Source organism: Stenella coeruleoalba (assembly GCF_951394435.1).
Source record: "Stenella coeruleoalba genome assembly, chromosome: X".
In the NCBI taxonomy this organism is placed as follows: Eukaryota; Metazoa; Chordata; class Mammalia; order Artiodactyla; family Delphinidae; genus Stenella; species Stenella coeruleoalba.
In genome coordinates, this window is record NC_137152.1 from 13,164,151 (window position 1) to 13,187,979 (window position 23,829).

A 23,829-nucleotide genomic window follows, 5' to 3' on the forward strand; every position below is an offset into this window, starting at 1 on the left:
TAGTTGGCTGCATTTAGAGGTCCTGTGGTACAAAAATACGTGTTTTTAAACATGAGAATCACACCCACTGTGGAGTGATGGTTACATTAGGAAAGGTATCGGAGGGACTGGGATTCATGTAAAAAATCTGTGAGGTGTGGCCATGCATGTTTCTACAGAGTCTGTTCTAGTGCCGTGGAGACCACGTCCTGAACTGTTAGAATGACGGTCAAACAAGCAGTAAATCCCGAACCTCGCCGTGGTTGGATGGGGCTCACTGGGCCCCTTCTGCGTAGCCACCTGGCTGAGATGGCCATGGGCTCTCACTTGGACTGGTGTCCTGGGACTTCTCTTCTAATCTCTAGGTCCGTTTTTCTGCTGGTAAACGTGCTTCTTGAGCGCTTCAAGCAACTAATGTTTACTAAATACCTATTAAGTGCCAGGTATTGTGTTGAGAATACAAAAATGAGGTATAACACATCCAGTCCCTGCCCTCATGGAGCTTATAGACTCTTGGAGGAGATGGCCATTGATCAGACCATCACAAAGTAAATATATAATTATGATATGTGGTGAGTGGAAATTACAGTGTGGTTTGAGGATGAAAAATGGCGGCGGGAAGTTAGGTCCTGGCCTTGGCAGGCAGGGGCTGATCAAGGAAGGCTTGCAGAGGGGAGTCACACTCCAGCTGAAAGGGAAAGCGTTGAACCATGTTAACCAGGTGGGGGGTGGGGCGGGGGAGAGCAGGCAAGAGGATAGAGGGAGCTGTGCGTACAAAGATGTTTTCTATGAGCTTAGCACTTTATACACACCTCTCTTGCAGTGCTCAGAGCTATCTTATGAGGTAATTCCTGTCATTATCCCATTTTTCAGATGACAAAACCTGAAGTATAAAGACCTTACTTAGTTTGCCTTCGATCACAGCTAGGAACTGGTAGGGCTAGAGTTCAAACACTGGACACGATTTCCTGGCCTTTGTCTCAGGAACCGCATGGATGGTGATGTCATCTGTTAAGCCTAGAAGCCCTGAATGAAAAGCTAGTGTTGGGAGTATTGAGGCAAGATCATGAGATCGGTGTTGCATATTGGAATTTGAGCTTTAGAGACAGCCAAGAGGACGTGTCAAGGAGTTGGTAGGATATATGGGGCTGGAGCTCTGGGGAGAGCTGGGGCTGGATAGAAGTATTTGGCAGCCAATGGCCATTAGAAGGACTCATGGGATTGTGCAGAAAAGCCAGACACGTTCTCACCCAGGTCCAGGCAGACTCTGCATGCCCTTGGGCAAGTTCCTTCTCTTTTCTGTAACACGAATGAGCTGGAATGGATTTAACAGACCATTGTAATACTCTGCAGCAGTCTGATTCCCTTAATGTTTGTTTGGTGTCAGTGTAGGTCCCCCCTCCTGTTTGGAGCATTGCCTTCTGTTTAAGATGAGAGCAAGGGGCCTTTTTCGGGACAGCAGTCTGTGGTTTTCATGGCTGATGTGTTTTTCTTTCTTCAGTTCTTAGGTTTCCTTCTTACTCCTTTCAGCTTGGTTTGGTTGAACTCCATGTCCCAGACAGCAAAATGCCAACCTGAGTTAGCCATGTAGATGAGAGGATGTAAAGTGGAAGATTTTGGTGGTAGGGGATTAATAGGGATTGGGTGTGATGCCAGGCTGGGCTGGGGTCACTCATTCCCCATGTTGCCATGCGCTTGGGCTGATGGCAGCCTCGCTCTGTCCTAGCTTCCTCTGTGGCCTTGTATTCAAGTCCTTCCTGCCTGATTGGAAGAGGGGTGGCCTCTGGGAACGGGGGAAGGCTTTTAGGGACTCTGAGTCAGCAGTGTTGCAGCTCATGGGCTTGGCATTTCAGAGGTGCTTATGTGGAATTCAGTCCCAGCCATTGGAATGAACAGTCTTAGTATTTTCGCACTTTTGATTTTTTCGTTCAGGTGTTGGATGTTTTTCCCCTTGAAATTTCAGTTACTGAGCACATCCTATGTTGGTGGGTGGTTGACAGTGGTGTGTAAAGAAATGGTAAATAATCTTCCCTGCTTCTCTGTCGTGGTGTGTTGATAGGTCATTTTGTGGTTTACTGTTCAAGTGATCCTAACCACGTAGGTCACGTAGTCGTTTGTGATTTTGCTGGCGTGGGTTTAGAATTGACCCTCCTGCTCCCATGTCCTCTCCTGGTTTGTCTCCTGCTTCTGTGACTGCCTCTTCCTAAGCTTTTTATTTCAATTTCCCTCCTTCACCTGCCCCTTGCGTGTTGGGGATCCCTGGGTCTAGTTCTCACTCTGTTACTATTTAGCTACATGGAGCCTGATGGCCACATCTCACCACCTGCCAGATGTCTTCACTTGAATGTCCCACTGTCACTTTTTTTTGTTTTTTAAATATTTATTTATTTATTTATTTGGCTGCCCCAGGTCTTAGTTGCAGCACGTGGGATCTTTGTTGCCGCGTGCGGAATCTTCGTTGTGGCATGTGGGATCCTTTTTTTTTTTTTTTTTTAAATGATAGTTGCGGCATGCGAACTCTTCATTGCGGCATGCATGTGGGATCTAGTTCTCCGACCAGGGATTGAAATGGACCCCCTGAATTGGGAGCATGGAGTCTCAGCCACTGGACCACCAGGGAAGTCCCCCCACTGTCACTTTAAACATGTCTTTTCCCACAAAAGCAGTTCTCACCCTCCCGCCCCTGGCTCCACGCCCCTGGCATGTGGGCCAGTACACGGCTGGCTGTTTCTGATGCCCCTCTCATCCCGTCTGCCCATCGGCTACTGAGTACTAGCCATATCACTTTCTAAATACCTCTCTCCATTGTCTGTTTCTCTGCACTTCCTCAGTTCATGCTGCCCTCTGTCACTTAATCTAATCTGTCAGCCTCTGACTCTTTCTTCCTGCTTCCACCACTGGCCTCTTCAAATCCGTTATCCTCGTCTTGGACAAAAATCATCCTAAAAAACACGAATGTGATCCTCCTGCCCCCTTGATTGAAGCCTGTCCCTCTCTGCCCACTGCTCCCAGCAGATCACCCGCGGCTCTTGGGGCGCTGGTGTCGGGCCCCTGCGCACCCCCGTAGCCACAGCAGGCCCCGCACAGCTGCCCAGTGTTTCCCACACAGTCAGTGTTCTCTGCATGGGAACCTTACTCTTCAGCCTCGGTCTTATCTTCTGGGTTTTCTCCTTTGTCTCAATTCATCTATGCTTTTTCTCCATTGATAACACGAAGTGTGAGAACTTTCTAATATTTCTTGTACGTGTGAGGTTAACGTATTTTCATTCTTAAAAAGCAGTTCATTGCTCGTCTGCTCATTTATCCGTGAGGATCAGCTGGAGGGATGGGCGTCTGATCTTTCTTGGTTTTCCTTCCCAAAGGCAGCCAGTGTGGTCTGTTTGTTTTGTATTATCCTGGGAATGTTTTATGCGTATATGAGCAAATACAGGTATTCTTATATATCTAATATATGCAGTATACCTTTACCTGGTTTTAGGCAGACTGGTTTGGGAAATGCAATTTCCTTCCAGCCAGATCCCACTAAAAAATATCTTTTATTTTAAACCAAACACACTTACTTTTTTTTTTTCCACACTTACTTTTTAAACCCAAAACATACATGCTGTGATTTTTTTTTTCTCTTTATGGAAGGATGAACTTAACAGTCTTTTGGGGGCAAATTCTCAATACTTGGTGCTCTTCTTATTTCAAAGACAAAATAATGACAAACAGAATTTAGAGAACTTTATCATCGTGCCATTCTAATTGGGGGTTTGGCTATGTTTTCAGTGAAAGTTTTCTGATGAACAGGTATAGGAGGAGATGTTAGACATTGGTAGCCAGCCACCATATAAATCTAAAAGTCTGCAACTTGAAAAACATGTATTTAACTTAGTTGTCTCCTTTTTCCCCTCATTCTCAGTCAATCTCAATTTCTTGCCGTGCCCCCCTACCCTACCCCACCCCATAGGTACTTATGGCCAGAGATGGGTACGGTCTGCTCCTTTGGTCCTTTTGGTGTGGATCTAAATAGCAAAGACCGTGTCATGGGTGGTGAAAGAAATGAATACCCCCACGCTCTGTTGGAGTGGTGTTGGCATAAATCCGGAGAGAATTGATAGTCACCACAAGTGAATTGTTCATTCTAAGAGTTTTGATGGGAACAGGGAGAAACAGTCTTTCTGGGAGGCTGACACTGCACTGAGAGAACTTTCTGTGGTGGGAAAGCTATTTTATAGGTAGACTGGACCAGCATGCCAGGAGGACAAGGAGACTAGAAACTAGAGATTATTGTGGCGAAGGATTGGGGTGGGATGAAGTGAGGTGGCTGAGAGTTGAGTCATAAGGGAGCTGGTGCTCCGAGTTTGGAGCAGAAAGAAGCAGGAAGCAAGTAGGGCACACCAGGTCCTGCCCCAGCCTCTGTGGTTCCCTTCCCTGATGCTCAGCCCAGGGGGATGATCCAGGAGGTAGCCAGCCCGTGGCGGCTCTTTCAGGGTCTGGGATGTCCCTAGCAAGGCATCATTTGGCCTGTGTGTGGGTTGGGTTTTTTTTTTCAGTAGGGCCTCAGGCCTTTCCCCCTTACTTAGGAATCTTTCCCGTCGCCCCTTTTCTGCGAGCTCTGACTTTGCCCCCTGTGAAGCTCCCCGCGTCTCCTCCAGCACCGGGCCACTTCCACTAGTCCTCAGGTTGCAGGCCGACCACGTGCCGTTCTCCCGAGTGGCTGGAGCCCAAACACCGTCTAGCGATGATCTCCCTCCTCACTAGGCGGCAGCCAAAGCGCCCGAAGATTTTGGTTGCTTGTTTCAGATTCTGCAGTAAACACCATGCTGTTATTTTATTGGATCATGGGCTGTGAGCTTTCAAATACTCTTGTTCTTCAGAGCAATTAAAAATTTTTTAAAAATGTAAAAAATTCAAAAGATACAAAAGAGTACAGAGAGAAAAGTATCCTTCCCACTCTTTCTCCCAGCCATCCAGTTCCCCATCCCAAGGCACTTGACATGACCCATTTCTTTTGTATCATTAGAGGATTATTTTATGCATATGCAAGTGAATATAGGTATTCTTATATGTAATTATATATAATATATGCAAAATATATAGTTCCACTTTTTTACATGTGTGGTAGCGTACTACACATCTGTTGTGCACTTTGCATTTTTTTACTTATCAATAAGCTTTAATAACAGTCTGTAAGAGTACATAGAGTATGTCCTCATCTTTTTGGTTTTATCGAATGCATAGTAGTTCCTTGTGTACATCTGCCAGAAATCATGTAACCAGTCCCCTCTGATCAATAGCTAGAACTTGCAATCACAGTGTTTGTATATATGTAGGAATAGTTCCTAGAAATGGAATAATTGGGTGAAATGGCTACACATTTTAAATTTTTGGTAGAGATTTTCAAATTGGAGGCGGTGGCCATTTACACACTTACTAACAAATGTGTGAAAGTGTATTTTCTCATACCCATGCAAACGCAGTGTGCTAAGCAACTTAGGGATCTTGGCCAATCTGATAGGTGAAAAATGAAATCTTGGTGTAGTTTTAATTAGCACTTCTTTTGTGTGGTCGAGAGGAGGTCCTGGGCCCCTGATGCCCTTAGAGGAGGTTAGGGACCCCACTTCTTTTTGGTTCTGGAGTGCCCCAGGCCCACTGGCACTGATTTCTTGTTTCTACCTTTATGGCAATAAAGTTGAATTAGCTTATGGCTAGAGATTAGGGCTGGGAAAATTTTCTGTTTTAGGGATGGTAAAAGTCACCACAGTGTGTGTGTGTGTGTGTGTGTGTGTGTGTGTGTGTACCTCTCAGCATTGCTCAGACAACTAAATTCTCTTCCTCTGACTGAAATGGAAGGGTGAGGGGAAAGGGGGGAGGAGGAGGAGGGAGGGAGGGACAGCAGGGAGGGAGGGAGAGGGTATATGTGTGTTTGCCTTTGTGTGTAACAGGAAGAACTGGTTTGATAAAATTTATCGGAATGCACGTGACTTGCTCTCGGTTTGACATCTTGTTTTACCAGATTTACTCCCTATTTGATTTGAAACCCTAGATGGAGTTTGGTCATCTCCTAAGGGGTGAAAGGTTGATGTGTTCTACTTCCCCAAATCTACCTAGAACACACAGATATCCCAGTGGTCACTGTTATTACCACAAAGAGGTCCTATTTTTCATAGCATCCAGCCTCTTTTTCCTACTTATTTCCTTCATCTACTTATTATTCTTTTTCAGATTTTCTATCCCTTATTTTTGAAACGTTTTATTGAATGATACTGAAATTTGCTTTTCTCAGCCTAAATCTTTTGTAGCTGTCGCTTATGGTATTCCCCAGGTGCTCCCCATGTACCCACACTTCTTAATGATTAAAGTGATGGCAGTCACCTGGTTTCTTCACTGGGCGACACTTCTACATGAAAGGCAAAAATGTTCTGTGTTATGAGATGAGAATAGTGAAGAGATACTGGATCGTTGAAAGAAATGTGACTCTAGGATATAAGAGGAGGGTGCCTGTGATAGAGATTGAAGGATGTTTATGGGACAAAGATATTGATTCAGTAAATATCATGACTGATTGGGGTGCCGCCTTAAGGCCTTTCAGAATCCATGCTTAGAGGCGGTGGGGAACGTAAGAATGGTAGGTTGGTACACATTAGGATTCTAGCATCCATGGGGTTAGACAGGTTGGTTAGATGAAAGCAAATAAGCACATTTTATTTGTGGGATCAGTGTTGCTTTTCCACCCCAGCTGTGAGCATTTCATTAAAGGCTTATGGTGTCCAGAACTTTCCTGCTAGTAGCTAGGGCCCGCACTGATTTGGTAGACAAGGTGCCTCTGAATTAGCCTCTTGGATATAACTGAAAACACCCAGTTGAACTCCTGGTGTCAGAGAGTACTTTGTAAAGCTGGAAGGGAGTGTGGTGTTTGTTTCCTAGGACCCTTTGGTCTCAGTAGATAGTGTGGTGTGAACAGGAAAGGCTCCCTTACAGGGGCACCATTTTACCCCTAAGCGCATCAGTGTCCCCCGATCTCAGGGCAGCAGGCGATGTCATGCTCCCCATCATCTGTCCCAGCAAGAGGCACTGCCGACAGAGTGCTTCTCCGGGCCCCGTGCTGTGCCGGCCTCTTCACTAGTCTGTGCCCTTTCGTCCTCCCAGCAGTCTTGATTGCAGGGTGGACTGCCTGCCAGATTGTGTCCTCGACTCATCCATTGGGAAGTACTTACTAAGCGGTCTCTGTGGGTCAGCAGCCATGCCAGCATGCCCTGAGGATGACAAACATGGTCCCTGCTGTCGAGGAGCAGTTGAGCGGGGGAGATGGATGGGAATCGCATGATCCTGCCTCTGCATGTATAATGGAAAACTGACAATTGCCCTGAAGGCAAGAGAGCAGTTGGATAGCATATAACAGAGAAATCGGCCCTGGGGCTGGAAAGTGAAGGGAGGCTTCCCTGAAGAAGTGATGCTGGGCTAAGCTGTGAAGGAGGACTTGGAGGGATGGTGCTGGGAGGTGAGGAGAGGGGTGTCTCACACCCCAGGAAAAGTCTGGACAGAGGGCATGCTTCACTGTTGACACCAGAATCTACTCTGACTAGCTGAAGCAAATAGGGATTTATAATAAGGGGTGTGGAGAGCCTGCCGACTCTTTGGAAGGACTGAAAATTCAGACTGTGTTCTGAGATTGCAGGAACAATTCCTAAACCCCACAGCAGAACTGGTAGCTAAGGAAGCCTCGCCTCTGCCGCGAGCAGAGCTGTGGAATGGGGCAACTGCTGCCCTAGCTTTCACCCCGGTGCCCCACCTGCATGACCAAGGCTGGCAGAGTGAACGCTGTGTTCCCTGCCTCTTTCACCGTGCGACTCGGTTCTTCATCTGTCTTCCGTGGGCGTGTTTAGTGGAACCTGACTCCAATGTGGCATTCTAACAGCAGAGGTGTTCAGAAGGTGTAGTTTTTATGTAGCCGTTGTCTGCAGTGCAGGGCGTTATGCTAAGAGGGGGTGGAGCCCGTGTCTAGTGAGCCCTTGTGCCCCGTGTAGCATGGAGTACTGGAAGAGGGCTGGCGTGGCTGGAGCCTGGAGTCGTGGGGAGGTGAGGCTGGAGAGGTAGGTGGGGAACTGTTGGCTCAGAAGTGAAGTAAGTGACCCAGGTCTCATGGTGAGTAAGTGACCATCCCAGATTTGAACCCAAACCTGTCTGCCTCCAGAACCTGCACTTTTTTTTTTTTGCGGTACATGGACCTCTCACTGTTGTGGCCTCTCCCGTCGCGGAGCACAGGCTCTGGACGCACAGGCTCAGCGGTCACGGCTCACGGGCCCAGCCGCTCTGTGGCATGTGGGATCCTCCCGGACTGGGGCACGAACCCGTGTCCCCTGCGTCGGCAGGCGGACTCTCAACCACTGCGCCACCAGGGAAGCCCCAGAACCTGCACTCTTGTTGCACCTCCAGTCTGTAGCCTCACTCTCTAAAGCATTCCGTGGATTCAGCCTGAGTTCTTGGTGCATCTGTTTCCCATCTGACCTCAGGCTGCCTTGAGTGTTAAGGGGACGACAGTGGGGAAGAGACAGGCAGCCTTGACCTCATCAGCAAGGATGGGGCTGGCATGTTAGTGTAATAGCACCGGAAGCCCTCAGCCTCATCCAAGGCTCTTCTTACTGCTGATTTCTTGCTTTCTCCTGCTCTTCCCCTCTAAGCGGAGAGCAAAATCCTGACAATCGTAAAGGAAAAATGCCCTTCTGAGCAGGAGATCTTGGCTCCCGGTGGAAGAATTGGAGACAGTGATTACTCATAAGCATTTCTTCTGTTAATCAAAATAGTGTTAGTGCCACATACTAAAATAACAGCGCAGTGATTTAATATCTGTATTGTATGGCTCTCTACAGGGTTCTTTCCTGATGTGAAAACACGCCAGATGCTTATAAGCAAAAGTTATGTGAGAAATAAGATGGTGCTCTGTCTGTATGATTTAATAGTTCTCTGGCCCAAATCTACAACTAAACTAGGTAATGGAGGGGGAAGTGGAAGTATAGGATATTTGTATCCTCAACTCAGATCCTCAATCTGCAGAATTGCGGCAATATTTTAGGCATTACAGTAAGGTTAGTTCTTAAAAGGAAATGGTGCATGGCTAAAGGATGGATGGATGGTTAAGAGCGGGGAACCACAGAGCTCGCTGAGTGAGTATACACTCTGGACTCCGTTCATGTTCTGACTCTACCATTTACTAGGTGTGTGGTCTTGGTAAGTCACTTCCCTTTCCTAATCCTCAGTTTCCTGTTCTGCAAAATGGGACTAATGGGACCTACTTTGCAGGGTTGTTGTGAAGATGAAAGTAGATTCTGTGTATTAGGTGCTTACAGTGTCTGGCACGTAATGAATACATGTTATCTGACATTCTCTGATGTCTGTGGTGATCATCTAAAAAATTTAGTTTATCATAATAAGCAGCAACTGTGCGTTGCTCATTAGACTCAGAGATTCCTATAGTCTGGGCTTCAGCCTTCTAAGCTGTTGAGATTAGATCCCTAAGTAAGTTTGGCAGTATGTGATTAAAGGCATCTTTGTGAATTTATTTCCACGAAGAAACTGATAAAGTTTTAGTTGTTAGGATTTAATTGTAACTAACTTTGCTACAGGTAAAAACAGAAGTTATTTATTGCAACTTCCAGCGAACCTATAGTATTTTAAAATAAAAAGAAAAAAAAAGTTTTCTTCCCCCTCTGATTTCATAGGTAAGGGAGAGGGCCCAGCCTTTACACTCTTGGGTGACAGTTGTTTGGTAAGTGCATCTAAACTTCAGCTCCAGTCATTATAGGAGGGCTCAGGTTAACCATTCTGTCTATGAGTCAGAATTGACAGCTTGTCCCATCATTTGTTTATTTTATTTGTTCACTTATTCGCCGAACGTCTTTTGAGTGTTTCCCATGTGATAGGCACTTTTCTAGGCTCTGAGGTGTAGCTGTTGCCAGAATAGACAAAATTTCCTGTCCTCATGGGCCTTAACATTAGAATGAGAGTGAGGTGGGAAACAGTATAAATGAGGCTATAGAGTATGATACGGAACAGTCGAATGTGAAAAACAAAATCGCAGAGCTCCACCTCCTTCTTTAGCTCCTTTCTTCATTCCCCATTTCCCAGTTTTTCCCAGTTTTACCACAACCGTCTTTTCTCTTTACTCTGTACTTCCTCCCTGAGAATCTCCTATCAAACTCATATTAACCAAGCATAGAAAGACGGCTGTAAAGATGCATCCACATGCTGTCCCTGAAGACAGTCTTCGTGAACAATCAAATTAGAAAGCTTTTTGGGCTCAGAGCGGTCTCAGGTCATTAGGTGGTCAGATTACAAAAGGAAGATGGCTTCATGCTTCGTCTTCAATGCAGGAGTGGCTGTGCTGTTGGCGCTAGGCAGGTGTGCCTTTCCTTTGGGCCTCGCTTGAAGGATAGGTTGGTTGGAGTAACAGCCGCTCTAACAAATACGCCCCGCATTTTAATGACTTCCCACAGCAGGTCTGCTTCTCACTCATCTCACAGATTGGCAGGCAGCTTTCCCCCACATGGCGATTCAGCTGACAGGCTGCTTCTGTCCTGTGGCTGTGCCGCCCCTTCTCAGTGGGCTCATGGGGACAAGCGTAGAGGAGGACCACGGGGTGCTAGGCCTGCCTGGCAGTGGTGCAGGTCACTTGCGCTCCCACTGCATTGGCTAAAACTCAGTTGCATGGCTGTGGCTAATTGCAGGAAGGGCTGGAAAATGTCATTACTGGCTGGGCAGCCACTCGGTGACACCCGTACACCAGGCATGTAGGGCGTGAGTGGTCAGAGGACAGCCACCATAACCGCACATAGAAGCACGGCTATCGTTTGCTGCTTCCCTGACTCTTCTTTTTTCTCTGCCCCATGACGGATCAATCCCCGGATCTTTCTGTAGGCAGCTTAATTGTCACGTGGGCTGTGGTCTAGTCTTACCAGCCTGTGAGCCAGTCTTCCCCTTTAGGGTGGTTGAGTCTTCTCACATCTTTGCTCATGAGATCATGCTCTGATCAGTGGTCGCAGTATGGTGTTCTTATTTCCAAAAGGTCGTTGGCAGGGGAGGTGTCCTCACAGAGTCACTGTGGGCTTGCTAGGAGGTTTTCCTCCCCCAGACAGTTTATTTGCTAAGGCACCAAAAGGATGTTGTTCTAACAAAGATCATCGCACCCTCAGGTGAAGTGGCTGGACTCTAAGGCAGCATTGACAGGAGGCCTCCAGGGTGGGGTTATATTCTAAACAGAAATGTCCTGTGGTTGGAACAATACACACCCCCTTCTTAAGTTCTCCCTGACAGTAGTGCTTCCTTGCAATTCATACTTTTCATCTATGTTTGATGTTAAGATACTTCAGGGGTAAATGTCACCTTTTGGGATTTTATTAATAGTATTACTTTTTTTTTTTTTTTTTTTTTTTTTTGCGGTACGTGGGCCTCTCACTGTTGTGGGCTCTCCCGCTGCGGAGCACAGGCTCCGGACGCGCAGGCCCAGCGGCTGTGGCTCACGGGCCCAGCCGCTCCGCGGCATGTGGGATCTTCCCAGACCGGGGCACGAACCCGTGTCCCATGCATCAGCAGGTGGACTCTCAACCACTGCGCCACCAGGGAAGCCCAATAGTATTACTTTTTAATGAGTCTTTTGAAGTCTCTTTCATTATAAACAGCCTGTATTCCCCAGAGATAACAAGTTGCAGTGCCAGATATTTGCATTTCACTTGAAACAAAACCAAGGGTTTGAATGTTTTAAATATAAGCAAATCTAATTCTCCTGTGTCTAGAGAAACTGTATAATGAACCATATGTATGAGGCTTAAGCACACAGATGCGGAAGATTCTCTGTCTCTCTTGTTCTCTCTCTCTCTCCCTCCTTTTATATTTTCTTAAAAACGCTGGTAGAGCTCAAAATTGGCACCAAGTAGCAAAAATCTCCACCCAGCCAAGCAAATCACTACAGCTGGAGTGGAACTGGGGCTCCTGTTGGGTGCACACGGAGGTGGGTCTCTTCCTGGTTCCGGCTTCTCCTCGGAAGTCCAAGGCTCCATCGTTCCCCCGCCCCCATTGCTCAGCGCCTCCAGTCTTTGCAATTAGACATTCTCTCTTAGGTGACTGATTTCAGGTCTTTGTTACGGTTGCCTTATGGGTTCATTTGGAGGAGATGGCCCCCTAGCTGCTGCCAGAGAGGTCTCAAGCCGCCATCCCGCTGCTGGAATGGGCCTTCATCTGGTGGGGGCCCTATGGCTTTTTTCTCTTACTCCCCTCATAGCCCTCCCTACCTCTGGGCCACCTTGACCTCTGGCCGGGGTTGCCGATATGGCCTTAATTGGTCTTCCGACCTTTAGTCTTCCCTTCCATTCTCCTCACTGAAGTGATCTTTCTGCAGCTCAAATCTGGTTATTTCATTGGCCTGTGTCATACTGATCTGTGGCTCCCGATTGTGTTCTAGATACACTTTAAAGCCCTTAACCTGGTGCACCTGAACCTTCATGGTCTGGACCAGGGGTCCCCAACCCTTGAGCTGTGGACCGGTAGTGGTCCGAGGCCTGTTAGGAACCGGGCCGCACAGCAGGAGGTAAGTGGCGGGCGAGGGAGCAAAGCTTCATCTGCCGCTCCCCACCGCGCCCCATCGCTCGCATTACCGCCTGAACCATCCTCTCCCCGCCCCACGCCCCTGGTCCGTGGAAAAATTGTCTTCCACGAAACTGGTCCCTGTGCCAAAAAGGTTGAGGACCGCTGGTCTGGACCGTCTTGAGGCAACTCCACTTGCATCTCCTCTGCACTGTCAGCCCATTCTATCTGTATGTAGCTCAACCAAGCTACTTTCAGGAGATGGCTATTTTCTGGCATTTTAAGGTGTCTTTGCAAATGCTGTTCCTTTTCCTTGCCTTGCCCTGCATGTTTTGTAGCACTGCTTCTCAGACTTGAGTGTGCTTTGTATCATCTAGAGTGCCTGTTAAATCGCAGATGCCTGAGCCTCACTCCCAGAATTGATGATTCACTAGGTGTGGCGTAGGGCCTGGGCTTCTGTATTTCTGACGAGTCCCCAGGTGATACGGATGCGGGCGGTCGGTGGAACGACTCCCAGCCGCGGAGCTCCAGAGTTCCCTGTCTCACCACAGCTCACACCTCACTGTTTTGCGACTGCCCGTCTTTCTCCCTCACTGGACTCTAGGCTTCCTGGGAAAAAGAATGTGTTTGACCATCAGAGAGTATCCCTAGTGACTAGTGTCTGGGATGTTGGTGATGTTGAATAAGTGTCTGTGAATGAATGAATGAGCAGGTCAGTGTTTCTGCAGCAAAGTTCACATCATTTGGCTTCTTGTAGTATAGATTAGCTTTCTTTTGGAATATTTCGGCTTCAGGGAACGTGGAATGTGATCCGCCCCTTCTACTTGTCTCTGAAATCACTCACTTAATGAATAAGGAACATGAAACCTCTCCATAGAGATCAGACCATGGGACCGACAGGGACGTCTGTTGATAGATCTCAAACTTTAAAATATGAAATGGGGACTTCCCTGGTGGTGCAGTCGATAAGACTCTGCGCTCCCAGTGCAGGGGGCCTGGGTTCCATCCCACTGGATCCCACATGCATGCCGCAACTAAGGAGCCTGCTGCCGCAACTAAGACCTGGTGCAACCAAATAAATAAATATTTAAAAAAATCAAGTTATTCTTTAAAAAAATAAAATAAAATATGAAATGGACTCATGGGCTTTCTTTCATTACACACAGCATAGAGTAGTGTTTTTGCATCTCTTTCAACATAAGACATACCCCTGAAGTTGTTAGAGCCCGTCAATAAGTGGCCCCCACCCGACTTCTGTAGTGTCTGTGCTGAGCCTGCTAGGGGCTATGTGCAGAATGAAGGCTAAGATGATATGGTTCTCGCCCTCCAGCTCGAAACCTGAATGAAGATATTTAACAAACAGCACTTTAAATGTTCAAACTGTGTGATACTTAGCATACTTATAATAAGGATTCATATTTTCTAAGATGCTCAAATCACTTGATTTATCAAATCAATTCAAAACATGCAGTGAGAAGCAAGGGGAAAGAGATGGGGGTAGGTTAAGATGTTTCGGGCAGGCTGGTAGAAGGGCCACACCAGGTACGGGTTGCCTGGTGTTCACATGCCCTCTCTCATTGTTGGAAGGCACTTTTTTTTTTTTTTTTTTGACTGCGTTGGGTCTTTGTCTTTGCGCGCGGGCTTTTTCTAGTTGCGGCGAGTGGAGGCTAGTCTTTGTTGTGGTGTGCAGGCTTCTCACTGCAGTGGCTTCTCGTGTTGCGGAGCACGGACTCTAGGTGTGCGGGCTTCAGTAGTTGTGGCACGTGGGCTCAGTAGTTGTGGCTCGCAGGCTCTAGAGCGCAGGCTCAGTAGTTGTGGCATACGGGCTTAGTTGCTCCGCGGCATATGGGATCTTCCCGGACCAGGGCTCAAACCCGCGTCCCCTGCGTTGGCAGGCAGATTCTTAACTACTGCGCTACCAGGGAAGCCCTGGCACTTTTGGTTTTAAGGAGCAGGAATTCTCCTTGTCAGCTCTTAAGTTTTCTTGAGAAGGAGGAAGGGGTTGGGGTTCTCATGGGAATCCAAGAAATGAGAGACGAGGATTGGCCCAGTGGTCCCTAGGAATGGGAGTTCTTGGTTATTCATGTTTGTTCCGCCATGAACAGACTAGCTGAGTTTGCTTCACTGTCCATTTGCCTTTTGGCTGCCAGCAGCCACCCTCACCCCGGACTCTTTCTAGTACTTGCACTCCTCACAGATTCTGCTTGTGCTCACTTCTTGCTCCCTTGTGACTTTAAGTCCCAGTTGGCCTTTGCTTGGCACCCCCGCCCTGCTGTGCATCTGCTCAGGGTCTGCTTTCTCTGCTTGTTGATCTTTCTACTTTTTATCCACATCCACAAGAATGAGCATCTGGCACAGCTTGTCCTCGCTAGAGAAAAGCTTTCTGTGCCAGAGCATCCCAGAGGCCAGCAACTGTGAGCCCACCCACACTTACTTGGACTCAGCTGGGGGAGACTGGGCATGAGGTGGGCCATGCTGTGCACATGTGGTTCCAGACCCATCTTCGTAGCCAAGCTGAGCTGGGGGTTGGGGGCAGGTAGCGCCTCTGCAGTGGCTGTGGGCCTGGCAGGTACGTCAGAGAGTCCTTTGGGGCCATGGGACTTGAGGATGGGTAGGATTTTTTTTTTAATTAATTAATTTTATTTTTGGCTGTGTTGGGTCTTCGTTTCTGTGCGAGGGCTTTCTCTAGTTGTGGCAAGCGGGGGCCACTCTTCATTGCTGTGCGCGGGCCTCTCACTATCGCGGCCTCTCTTGTTGTGGAGCACAGGCTCCAGACGCTCAGGCTCAGTAGTTGTGGCTTATGGGCCTAGTTGCTCCACGGCATGTGGGATCCTCCCAGACCAGGGCTCGAACCCGTGTCCCCTGGATTAGCAGGCAGATTCTCAACCACTGCACTACCAGGGAAGCCCAGATGGGTAGGATTTGGGGGGGGCTGGGATCAGAGGAAGGGTGGTCTGGGGAGAATATGCAAACCTGACCCATGAGGAGAGAGCATGTGGGCTATCAGAAGCCTGATATGAGTGACCAAGGAGGAGGCTGGATTATAAGGGCCCTAAAAGCCAGGTGGAGGAGGGGGATTTGTTTTATTGGGCAATAGGTCATCCTGAAAGCTTTTAAGCAGAGGAATCGGTCACTTTCTCCTGTCCATTTCCGATTCCTGCTGTCAGATTAGACTTGAGACCTGCTAAGAGACCACTGATGCCACTCAGGGGTCAAATAATATGGGAGAGGAAATAGGGTGAGCAGATGGTTATGGGATGACACTACCAGCAACGACTGGGTATGGCAGCTTTGGTTCCAGGTGGGAAGGAGAGTGCATTTTAGGGGAGTAGAAGCTTCCATGTCAGCGCCAGGGAATGCAGCAGCCAATACCTAGCGTGGAGATTTTGGCAACAGATTAAAAAAAAGTGGACACGTATTTGCTGACTGCAGGGGTTCAGTGAAGGATATGGGCATGTCCCTTAAGCTCTCTGAGCCTTGGTTTCCTCATCTGGGAAAAGGATACTAATACCTGCTGTGTCTACCTCTCAAATGTTTGAGGTGGTCAGGTGAGATAGGGGTGTATGAAATGCTTTGTAAATTTCAAAACACTCTATGAATTTAAGGCATTAACTACTGGATAGTGACTTTCAGGGCATTTAAAAACGGTTTGATTTAGATTTAGTGGAAACTCATCTAGTATGCAAACTTCAAAGATGGCATCTCAAGGTCATATCACAGCTCAAACTTTTTACAGAGTTGTTTCTTCTCTGAATGGCATCAGAGGAGAGCCAAGTGTTCCAGGGAAGAGTTACTTCCAGAATGTGGTGTGTGTTTGTTGTGGAGGTTGAGGCAGGGAGCAGAGACGGTCTGCTGTCTTTTCTGGGGATAGTGAGTAGAATACCCTCCTAATGATTAATTCCTTGGTAGTGTGTTCATTCAGAAGCAGGCACCTTGATGGGTATTAGTAGTAATACCTCTCTCCTTCTTTCCTAGTCTCCTTTTGTCTTAAAGGCTCACCCTCCTTGTGTTTACCTTTTAGTTCCATGAAGGTGGCCCTTGGCAAGTAGCACCTTAGCCTTAGGGTAGATGGGAGGGATGCAACAAAGCCCTGTGCTGCTCCTTCCAGAATCACCATTTTTGCTTCTTTCCCCATTGCTTAGCAGAGCTCTTTTCTCCTGCACTACTACTTTGGTTCTCTGTATCCTTAAAATCTCAAATTTGGCTTGCATGCCCCCTAGTGGCAGGTCGGATGCACCCCTTGTTACCCTGTTTGTTGTGGTACCATGACAGCCCATCTTTGCACTCAGCTCTATTACTAAGTAGAACCCCCAGTTCACAAATGTGGAAGGAGAGGTTTGGTGATCCTGACTTGCCACTCAGGTGGGACCTGGGGACGTGGGACTTGATTCGGAGCTTTTGATTCCCAGATTTATACAACGGGAATGCCTCAGAGAGAAAGATGGTGTGGTTATAGCTGTTCTAGATTTTTAAAAAATGGTTTAAAAAGAATCTAGATTATCTTACTATTTACTCAACTAATTTGAACGGATCAAAATGTGGTGAATATTTGAAGAAAAGAACAATTGTATTTTTTTCCCCTTCATCACATTGGAAAATCTTTTGTCACTCACCCAAGTGTTCAATATTTCATGCTCAGACCTGTTAACAACTTTGGGAAATACAAAAGAAAGGTATAAAGCATGATGTCTGACCTTCAGAAGTTTACATTCCTATTAAATTCTACTCACAAGGTGTTTAAATTCATTCCCTTGAGGAAAAAAAATTATAATGCTTGGGTTTAATATTTCTACTTTGTTTCACAAAAGACAGATTCTGTGAGCATCTGCTTATTGATTTCTTTTTAAAGTCCTTTTCAGTGGAGAGAGAACTGCAGGATAACAACAGTAGTTACCCAGATGAACCGTGGAGGATAACGGAAGAGCAGCGCGAGTATTATGTCAACCAGTTCCGGTCCCTTCAGCCTGATCCGAGTTCCTTCATTTCAGGTAACAAAGTCTGGTGGGTGAGAACACGGGTCCCAGCTCACTGTCTCACATAAATAACAGCGCCCATCTTGAGAAATAGTCCACACAAAATGAGTACAACAACCTTCTATGATTTTAGTTTGTTTTTCTCTGAGGTTGAATGTCTCATCAATTATAAACCATGCAGAAAAACACTTGGCAGTGATATTGGGAAAGTTATGTTTCCGTTTCAAAGGGGGGTTAAATGGGAATTTGGAGCATCCTGGTTCAGATCCTGTGCCTTATTAGCTGGAGCAGTTCCTGAAATTAGTGCCGCACCTTTAATTGCATACTCACTATGTTGGTGTTACAGCAAGGACATAGTGTAGCCTCCCAAAGAGTTGCTGTCACAGGTCTCCTTATGTTATATACACCTTAGAGTTCAAGTTCATGTTCGTTTTCTTTGGCTGCAGTCTTTCTCCTCTGGTTTTTCTGAGAGAAAATATGGGAGGAAAATTGGCCAGCATTTTTATGTCCACATGTTAGTTCTTCTGGGTTATCTTCAGAAATACATATTCCTATTGAATTCTCATGCAAAATTCAAGCTGAGAGGAACTGATTTAATTCCCACGTGCCTACATTTCACCCGGCTGAAGACTAAACAAACAGTGAAATAGTAGAGTCTGGAAGACAAATTCATAAAACTTCCTTTTTATATTTCAATTGTGAAGAATAACAATATGTGCTTGATAATTGTAACCTGACATATCGCAGTGTGGACTAAGATTAATTTTCTCTCGTGAAATAAGGTGCGTAGTTGAAATGTACCTGTATAAACGCAGATATCATTTTCTGGTTGGTGGTAATGGCTTTATTTGAAGGCAGAATATTGTAGATACAAAAAATTAACGTTGACAACGTGATTTTAAAAAAAAGCAGAAACCCAGATTGCATTTATTGACCACTTGCTAACTTTACCCACTGCTTAAGTGAGTTTTTTCACAATGTATGCAGATATTTAACCAAATACAAATAGGTAGCTGTTAGGAATGTTTTTATTTTCTTTTAACCTTTTCATTTTGCAGAATTTCAAATACAGACACAACTGAAGTGGCTAGTATAACAAACTCCTATGTACCTATCAGTCAGCTCTCACAATTTGGTTTTATTTATACCCTCTCTCAGCCTAGACGGTTTTGAAGCAATTACCAGACTATTTCATTTGAAAATATTTCAGGATGTATCTGTAAAGATAAGGCCTCTTTTAAAAACATAACCACAACTCATTAGCACATTAAAAAAAACCCCGCAAATTACTTAATATCAAGTCTTGTTCAGACTTCCCCAATTGTCTCACAAATGCCTTTTAAAAAAGTTTAGTTTGATCAAGGTCAGGAGAGGTTCATACATTGCAATTAGTTAATGTTCCTTTTTAGAAAGCATCTTTATTTAGATGTAATTTACATACTCTAAATTCACCCATTTAAAGTATACAATTCAATGATTTTAGTGTAGTATAGTCACAATCTAGATTTAGAGCACCTCCCCCCAATAAACTACCAACTTATTAGCATTTATTCCCCATTCCTGCTCTCCCCACCCCCAAGCCCTAGGTTACCGTTAAACTACTTTCTCTCTATATAGAGTTGCCTGTTCTGGGCTGTTCATATAAATGAAATTGCATAATAAGTGTTTTTTGGTGTCTGACCTCTTTCACTTAGCATAATGTTTTTAAGGTTCATCCATGTTGCGGTATGTACCAGAGCTTCGTTCCTTTTTATGGACGAATATCATTCCATTGTATGGATAGACCCCATTTTATTTATCTGTTCATCAGTTGATTGACTTTTGGGTTGTTTTGGCTGTTAAGAATAATGCTGCTGTGAACGTTTGTGTACAAGTTTTTGTGTAGATGTATGTTTTTATTTCTCTTGGATATATACCTAGGAGTGGAATTGCTGGATCATAGGATAACTCTGTATTTAACCATTTGAGGACTAGTCAGACTGTTTTCCAAAGTGGCTGCACCATTTTACATTGCCACCAGTAGTGTCTTACTCCACATCCTTGCCAACACTTGTTTTTATCTCTTGATTGTAGCCGTTCTAGTGGATGTGAAGTGATATCTCTCTCTGGATGAAGAATGACATTGAGCATCTTTTCATGCTCTTACTGTCCATTTGTATATCTTCTTTGGAGAAATGCCTATTCAGATACTTTGCCATTTTTTAAAAAAAATCGTTGAGTGGAAAGAGTTCTCTGTGTATTCTAGACACAGGTTCCTTATCAGACATATGATTTGTAAATATTCTTTTCCCAATCTGTGGCTTGTCCTTTTATTTTCCTAATGGTATCTTGCGAAGCAAAAAAGTTTAATTTTGCTGTTCCGTTTATTTTTTCTTTTGTTGCGTGTGCTTTTGGTGTCATATCTAAGAAACCATTGCTTAATCCAAGGTCATATTAATTTTTTTATTATTATTATTATTATTATTGGCCACGCCGTGTGGCTTGTGGGATCTTAGTTCTCAGATCAGGGATTGAACCTGGGCCCTGGCAGTGAAAGCGCAGAGTCCTAACCAGTGGACTGCCAGGGAATTCCCTATATTACAGTTTTATTTCTTATATTTAGTTCTTTCGTCCAATTTGAGCTAAGTTTTGCATATGATATGGGGTAGGGGTTCAAATTCATTCTTTTGCATGTGAATATCTAGTTGTCCCAGCACCATTTGTTGAAAAAACTATTCTTTCCCCCATTTAATTGTTTTAGGTTCCCTGTCAAAATTCAACTGACTGTAAGTGTGAGGGTTTATTTCTTTACCAATTCTGTTTCACTGATTTGTATGTCTAGCCTAATGCCAATACCACACTGTCTTGATTATTATAGTAAGTATTTGAAATTGGATAGTGAGAGTTCTCCAACTTTGTGCTTTTCAGTTTTATTTGTTTTGATTTCAAGTTTTAAGGATTGTGTTCTTAAAATTTAATTTTTTACTTATATAAAATATTAACACAGTCCTAAAGTTGAGTCTACAAAACAAGCTACATTCAAAGAAGTCTAGTTCCTGTCCCTATCTCCTCTACCTTGTTCCTATAGGTAAACATCTTGTTTAATGGCTTATTTGTCTGTTTTTAAAAATAGAAGCAAATACGTGTATGCACATATCTCTCTCTCTATGTGTGTGTGTGTTCTTATCTCCGTATTTTCTTAGATAAGTGGTAGCATACTACTTACTCTTTCCTCCACCTTGCTTTTTTCACTTAATATATTCTGGTGATTACTCTGTAGTCGTATGTAGAGATATTATTTCTTGTTTCTTCTTACAGATTGTGTGAATGTGCAGTCATTTATTCAGCCAATTCTTTATTGGGATTACTTCTAGTCCTTTGCTATTACATATATTTCTCTTGTAAATAGCCTTCTGCATATGTCTTTTTATATTTTTGTTAGTGTATCCGTGGATAATTTGGAAGTGGGATTACCGGGTCAAATGTGATTTTGCAAAACACCCCTTCTTTGGGGTTGTGCCATTTTGTCACCCCACCAGCATTGTATGAGGTGCCTGTTTTCCCATAGTCTTGTTATCAAAACACGTTATTGAACTTTTGTATTTTTCCCATCTGATAGGCAAGAAATCATGTCTTTGTGTGGCTTTAACTTACAGATGTCTCACGAACAAGGTTGAACATTTTTTTTCAATATGATTAAGAGTCAGTTGCATCTATTTCTTTGAACTCTCATAGCTCAATCCATTTTTACAGTGGTTTACTGGTCTTTATTATTTTTTAAAAATCTGTATATATTGGATGTATTAACATTCAGTCACTGATGGATCAATGCTGTGGCTAGCTGTAGTTTACTGGGCTGAGAGACCCCTTGTAAGAAAAAGTCTGGATTCATGGTTTTGATCTTTGACTGCTGACAGCTTTTAAGCCTCCCTTCTACCTCTTCTGCCCCACATGTGGCTCTCGGGTGGATCTGAAAATGGCTGGAGAGAGCAAGGAAAGGAGACTTGTTTGGGGTTTCTCTGTTGCTTGGGGGTGGGGCTGGGGCGAGGGTTCCAGCTCCCCGTTTGAACTTCTGTCAGCACCGAAGGAGGGAGCACCTGGCTTGCTCAAGTGCTCCTTCTCTGCCCTCGTTAGCCATCATCTTCCCTGTGGGCGCCACCCAACCACTCTGGGACACTGTGGGCCGACAGTCTCTCTCCACTGTGTGAAGTCCAGGCCAGGTCTCTAGCTGTGGGTTTGAGCCTATTATACTTTGAAGAAAGGAGATCAGGAGGGAAAAAGAAGAATGAAATTAGGGGAGAATGCCTTTCTATGTATAAAATAGCTGGCAAATGGGCTTTCAAGACATTTCTGACAAATGTTTGACAAGGCAAGGAGGCTGCATGGATGGCCAACAGTCCTGGGTCAGCATTATTTCCAGGATGCTCTTGGGGAGAAGGCTCATTCATTTATAGGGTACTTTGTCTTTGATCCTTCATCTATCAAAGGAAAATAAGTCTGCCTTAGGGTCCACTATAATCCTTTGTTTCAAGGCCAGTTAGAAGTCTCGTGCTGGCTAAGGAAAGATTTTTGACTTTATCAGTTTAGAATAGAGTTTAGGGCTTTGATTTGAGTGTTCTTTGTGTTAGACTTGAGGCTTTTGAATTGTGAAACTGTTTTGAGAGCAGAAAGCATAAAAATTTCAATCTCAGTAAGGATTGGGTGTAAACATTTTAAGTGCAATTGGGACTTGAAGCTACGTTACATGTAAAATGAAATGATTACCTGATTTCCATTGATATTGGTAAATTTGCAATGAATAAAGAAAGTAGCAAGAGGTTCCTGGATACGATTCTTGAAGAGCCACCAAGAGATCTTAAATCTCACTGAAACGCTTTCTCAAGATGTCTGTCTTCTTATCTCTAGTATGATGAGATTAATGGTGTTAGTTTTTCTTTTTTGCTGTTTCCTACCATGATCGTGTATTACTTTTGCATCCGTTCATTAAAAGTGCTCGACAGATTTTTACTTTGATAATTTTGATAGTTATCTTTTGAATTTTTAGTAAATTTTGCATATTTTTGGAAATAGAAGGAATTCATATAATTTTCATGTCATAATTAAGTATTATGCCGTTAGTTCTTTTGCCCTATTGTAATTTACATACTCTTTTAAAAGCTGTTTGTATGTTGCTTTTAGCCACACAATTCGTAGTTGCTTTGATGAATAATTATATTTGTGGTTATATGGTAGGAGTTGCTGAGTGAAAAAAATGGTGATTCATTTACATATAAATATAAAAGCTGCTCTAGATAAGTAATTCATGATTTATTTAAACAATGACTCTTGACAGGTTCTGTGGCCAAGAACTTCTTCACCAAATCAAAGCTTTCCATTCCAGAACTCTCCTATATATGGTAAGTACAGTTAATGCCTCATAGTATCATACTGTTATCCATAGCCATCCCTTAGCTCCTACTTTTGCATTTTAAAAATCTAATCTTTTGAATTTTTTAAAAATCAGACTAAGAGAATGAAAAGAACTTAGATTATTGTCGCTTTGAAGATTAAGTAAGTTATATGAAAAGCACAATGAATAGCGTCTGGCACATACTACGCACTGTTTTGGCTCTTACTTAAAAAGCAATTTCCTAATTATTATCCTCACGTAGATGCCTTTTCAGTCTAAGCAGTTGTGTGAGCATATGAGAATTTCCATCTTGTGTGTTTTATTTTCAGATTTTTCTACTTGATGTGGTGTAAGTGACCAGAGAACCTTGAAAAGCTATTCTTTATAATATTTTATGAGGCCAGGTGAACAGAAGTTCCACAAATATTTTGGAATTAAGTTAAATTTGACTCTTCTCGCTGCCTCTGAGCTTCGTAAATTTGGCTGGTGTTTATCAGCTGGGCCCCGGTTCAGACTTGCACATGTGGCGTGCCCGGTGCTTTGCTGCAGTGCCGGCTCCATCACCGGCTCCAGAAGGGCTGTGCTGGTTGGTCCAGATGGCTCTGTTTGCGTTTATGGAAACGCTCCATACCTCTGTAAACTCCCGGCTGCGTGTGGGCTCTTCTTCCTCAAGACTGGGCGGGAGACCACACTGTGATAAATATATAATATAATGAAAATATTGGAATATTTATGTAAAACTTTTTTTCATGAGGATTTACAAAAAAATTAGAGTTTAAAATTGCTTGTCATGTTTTGTGCATCATATTGGAAAACTATTCCACTGACACTTGTGAATGCCACCGTATCTGGGATCCTGAGCTGAATTTCGGTTTTTCGGCAATATATTATAGCATTCAAAAAAAAAGTGGCAAGCCTTATTAGGCTTTAAAGCTAGGAAAAAAGAGG

General features: G+C 44.5%; 1 protein-coding gene across 5 annotated transcripts in view; it reads left to right on the forward strand.

Annotated features, from left to right (window-relative positions):
- REPS2 (RALBP1 associated Eps domain containing 2) overlaps positions 1 to 23,829 on the forward strand; it is a 231,723-nt gene that overhangs the window by 92,111 nt on the left and 115,783 nt on the right. For all 5 annotated transcript variants that reach the window (XM_079911205.1, XM_079911207.1, XM_079911206.1 and 2 more), the window contains exons 6-7: positions 17,390 to 17,528; positions 22,825 to 22,888. In XM_079911205.1, the coding sequence (XP_079767331.1) occupies positions 17,390 to 17,528; positions 22,825 to 22,888 (203 nt within the window). The remainder of the gene's footprint in view (positions 1 to 17,389; positions 17,529 to 22,824; positions 22,889 to 23,829) is intronic.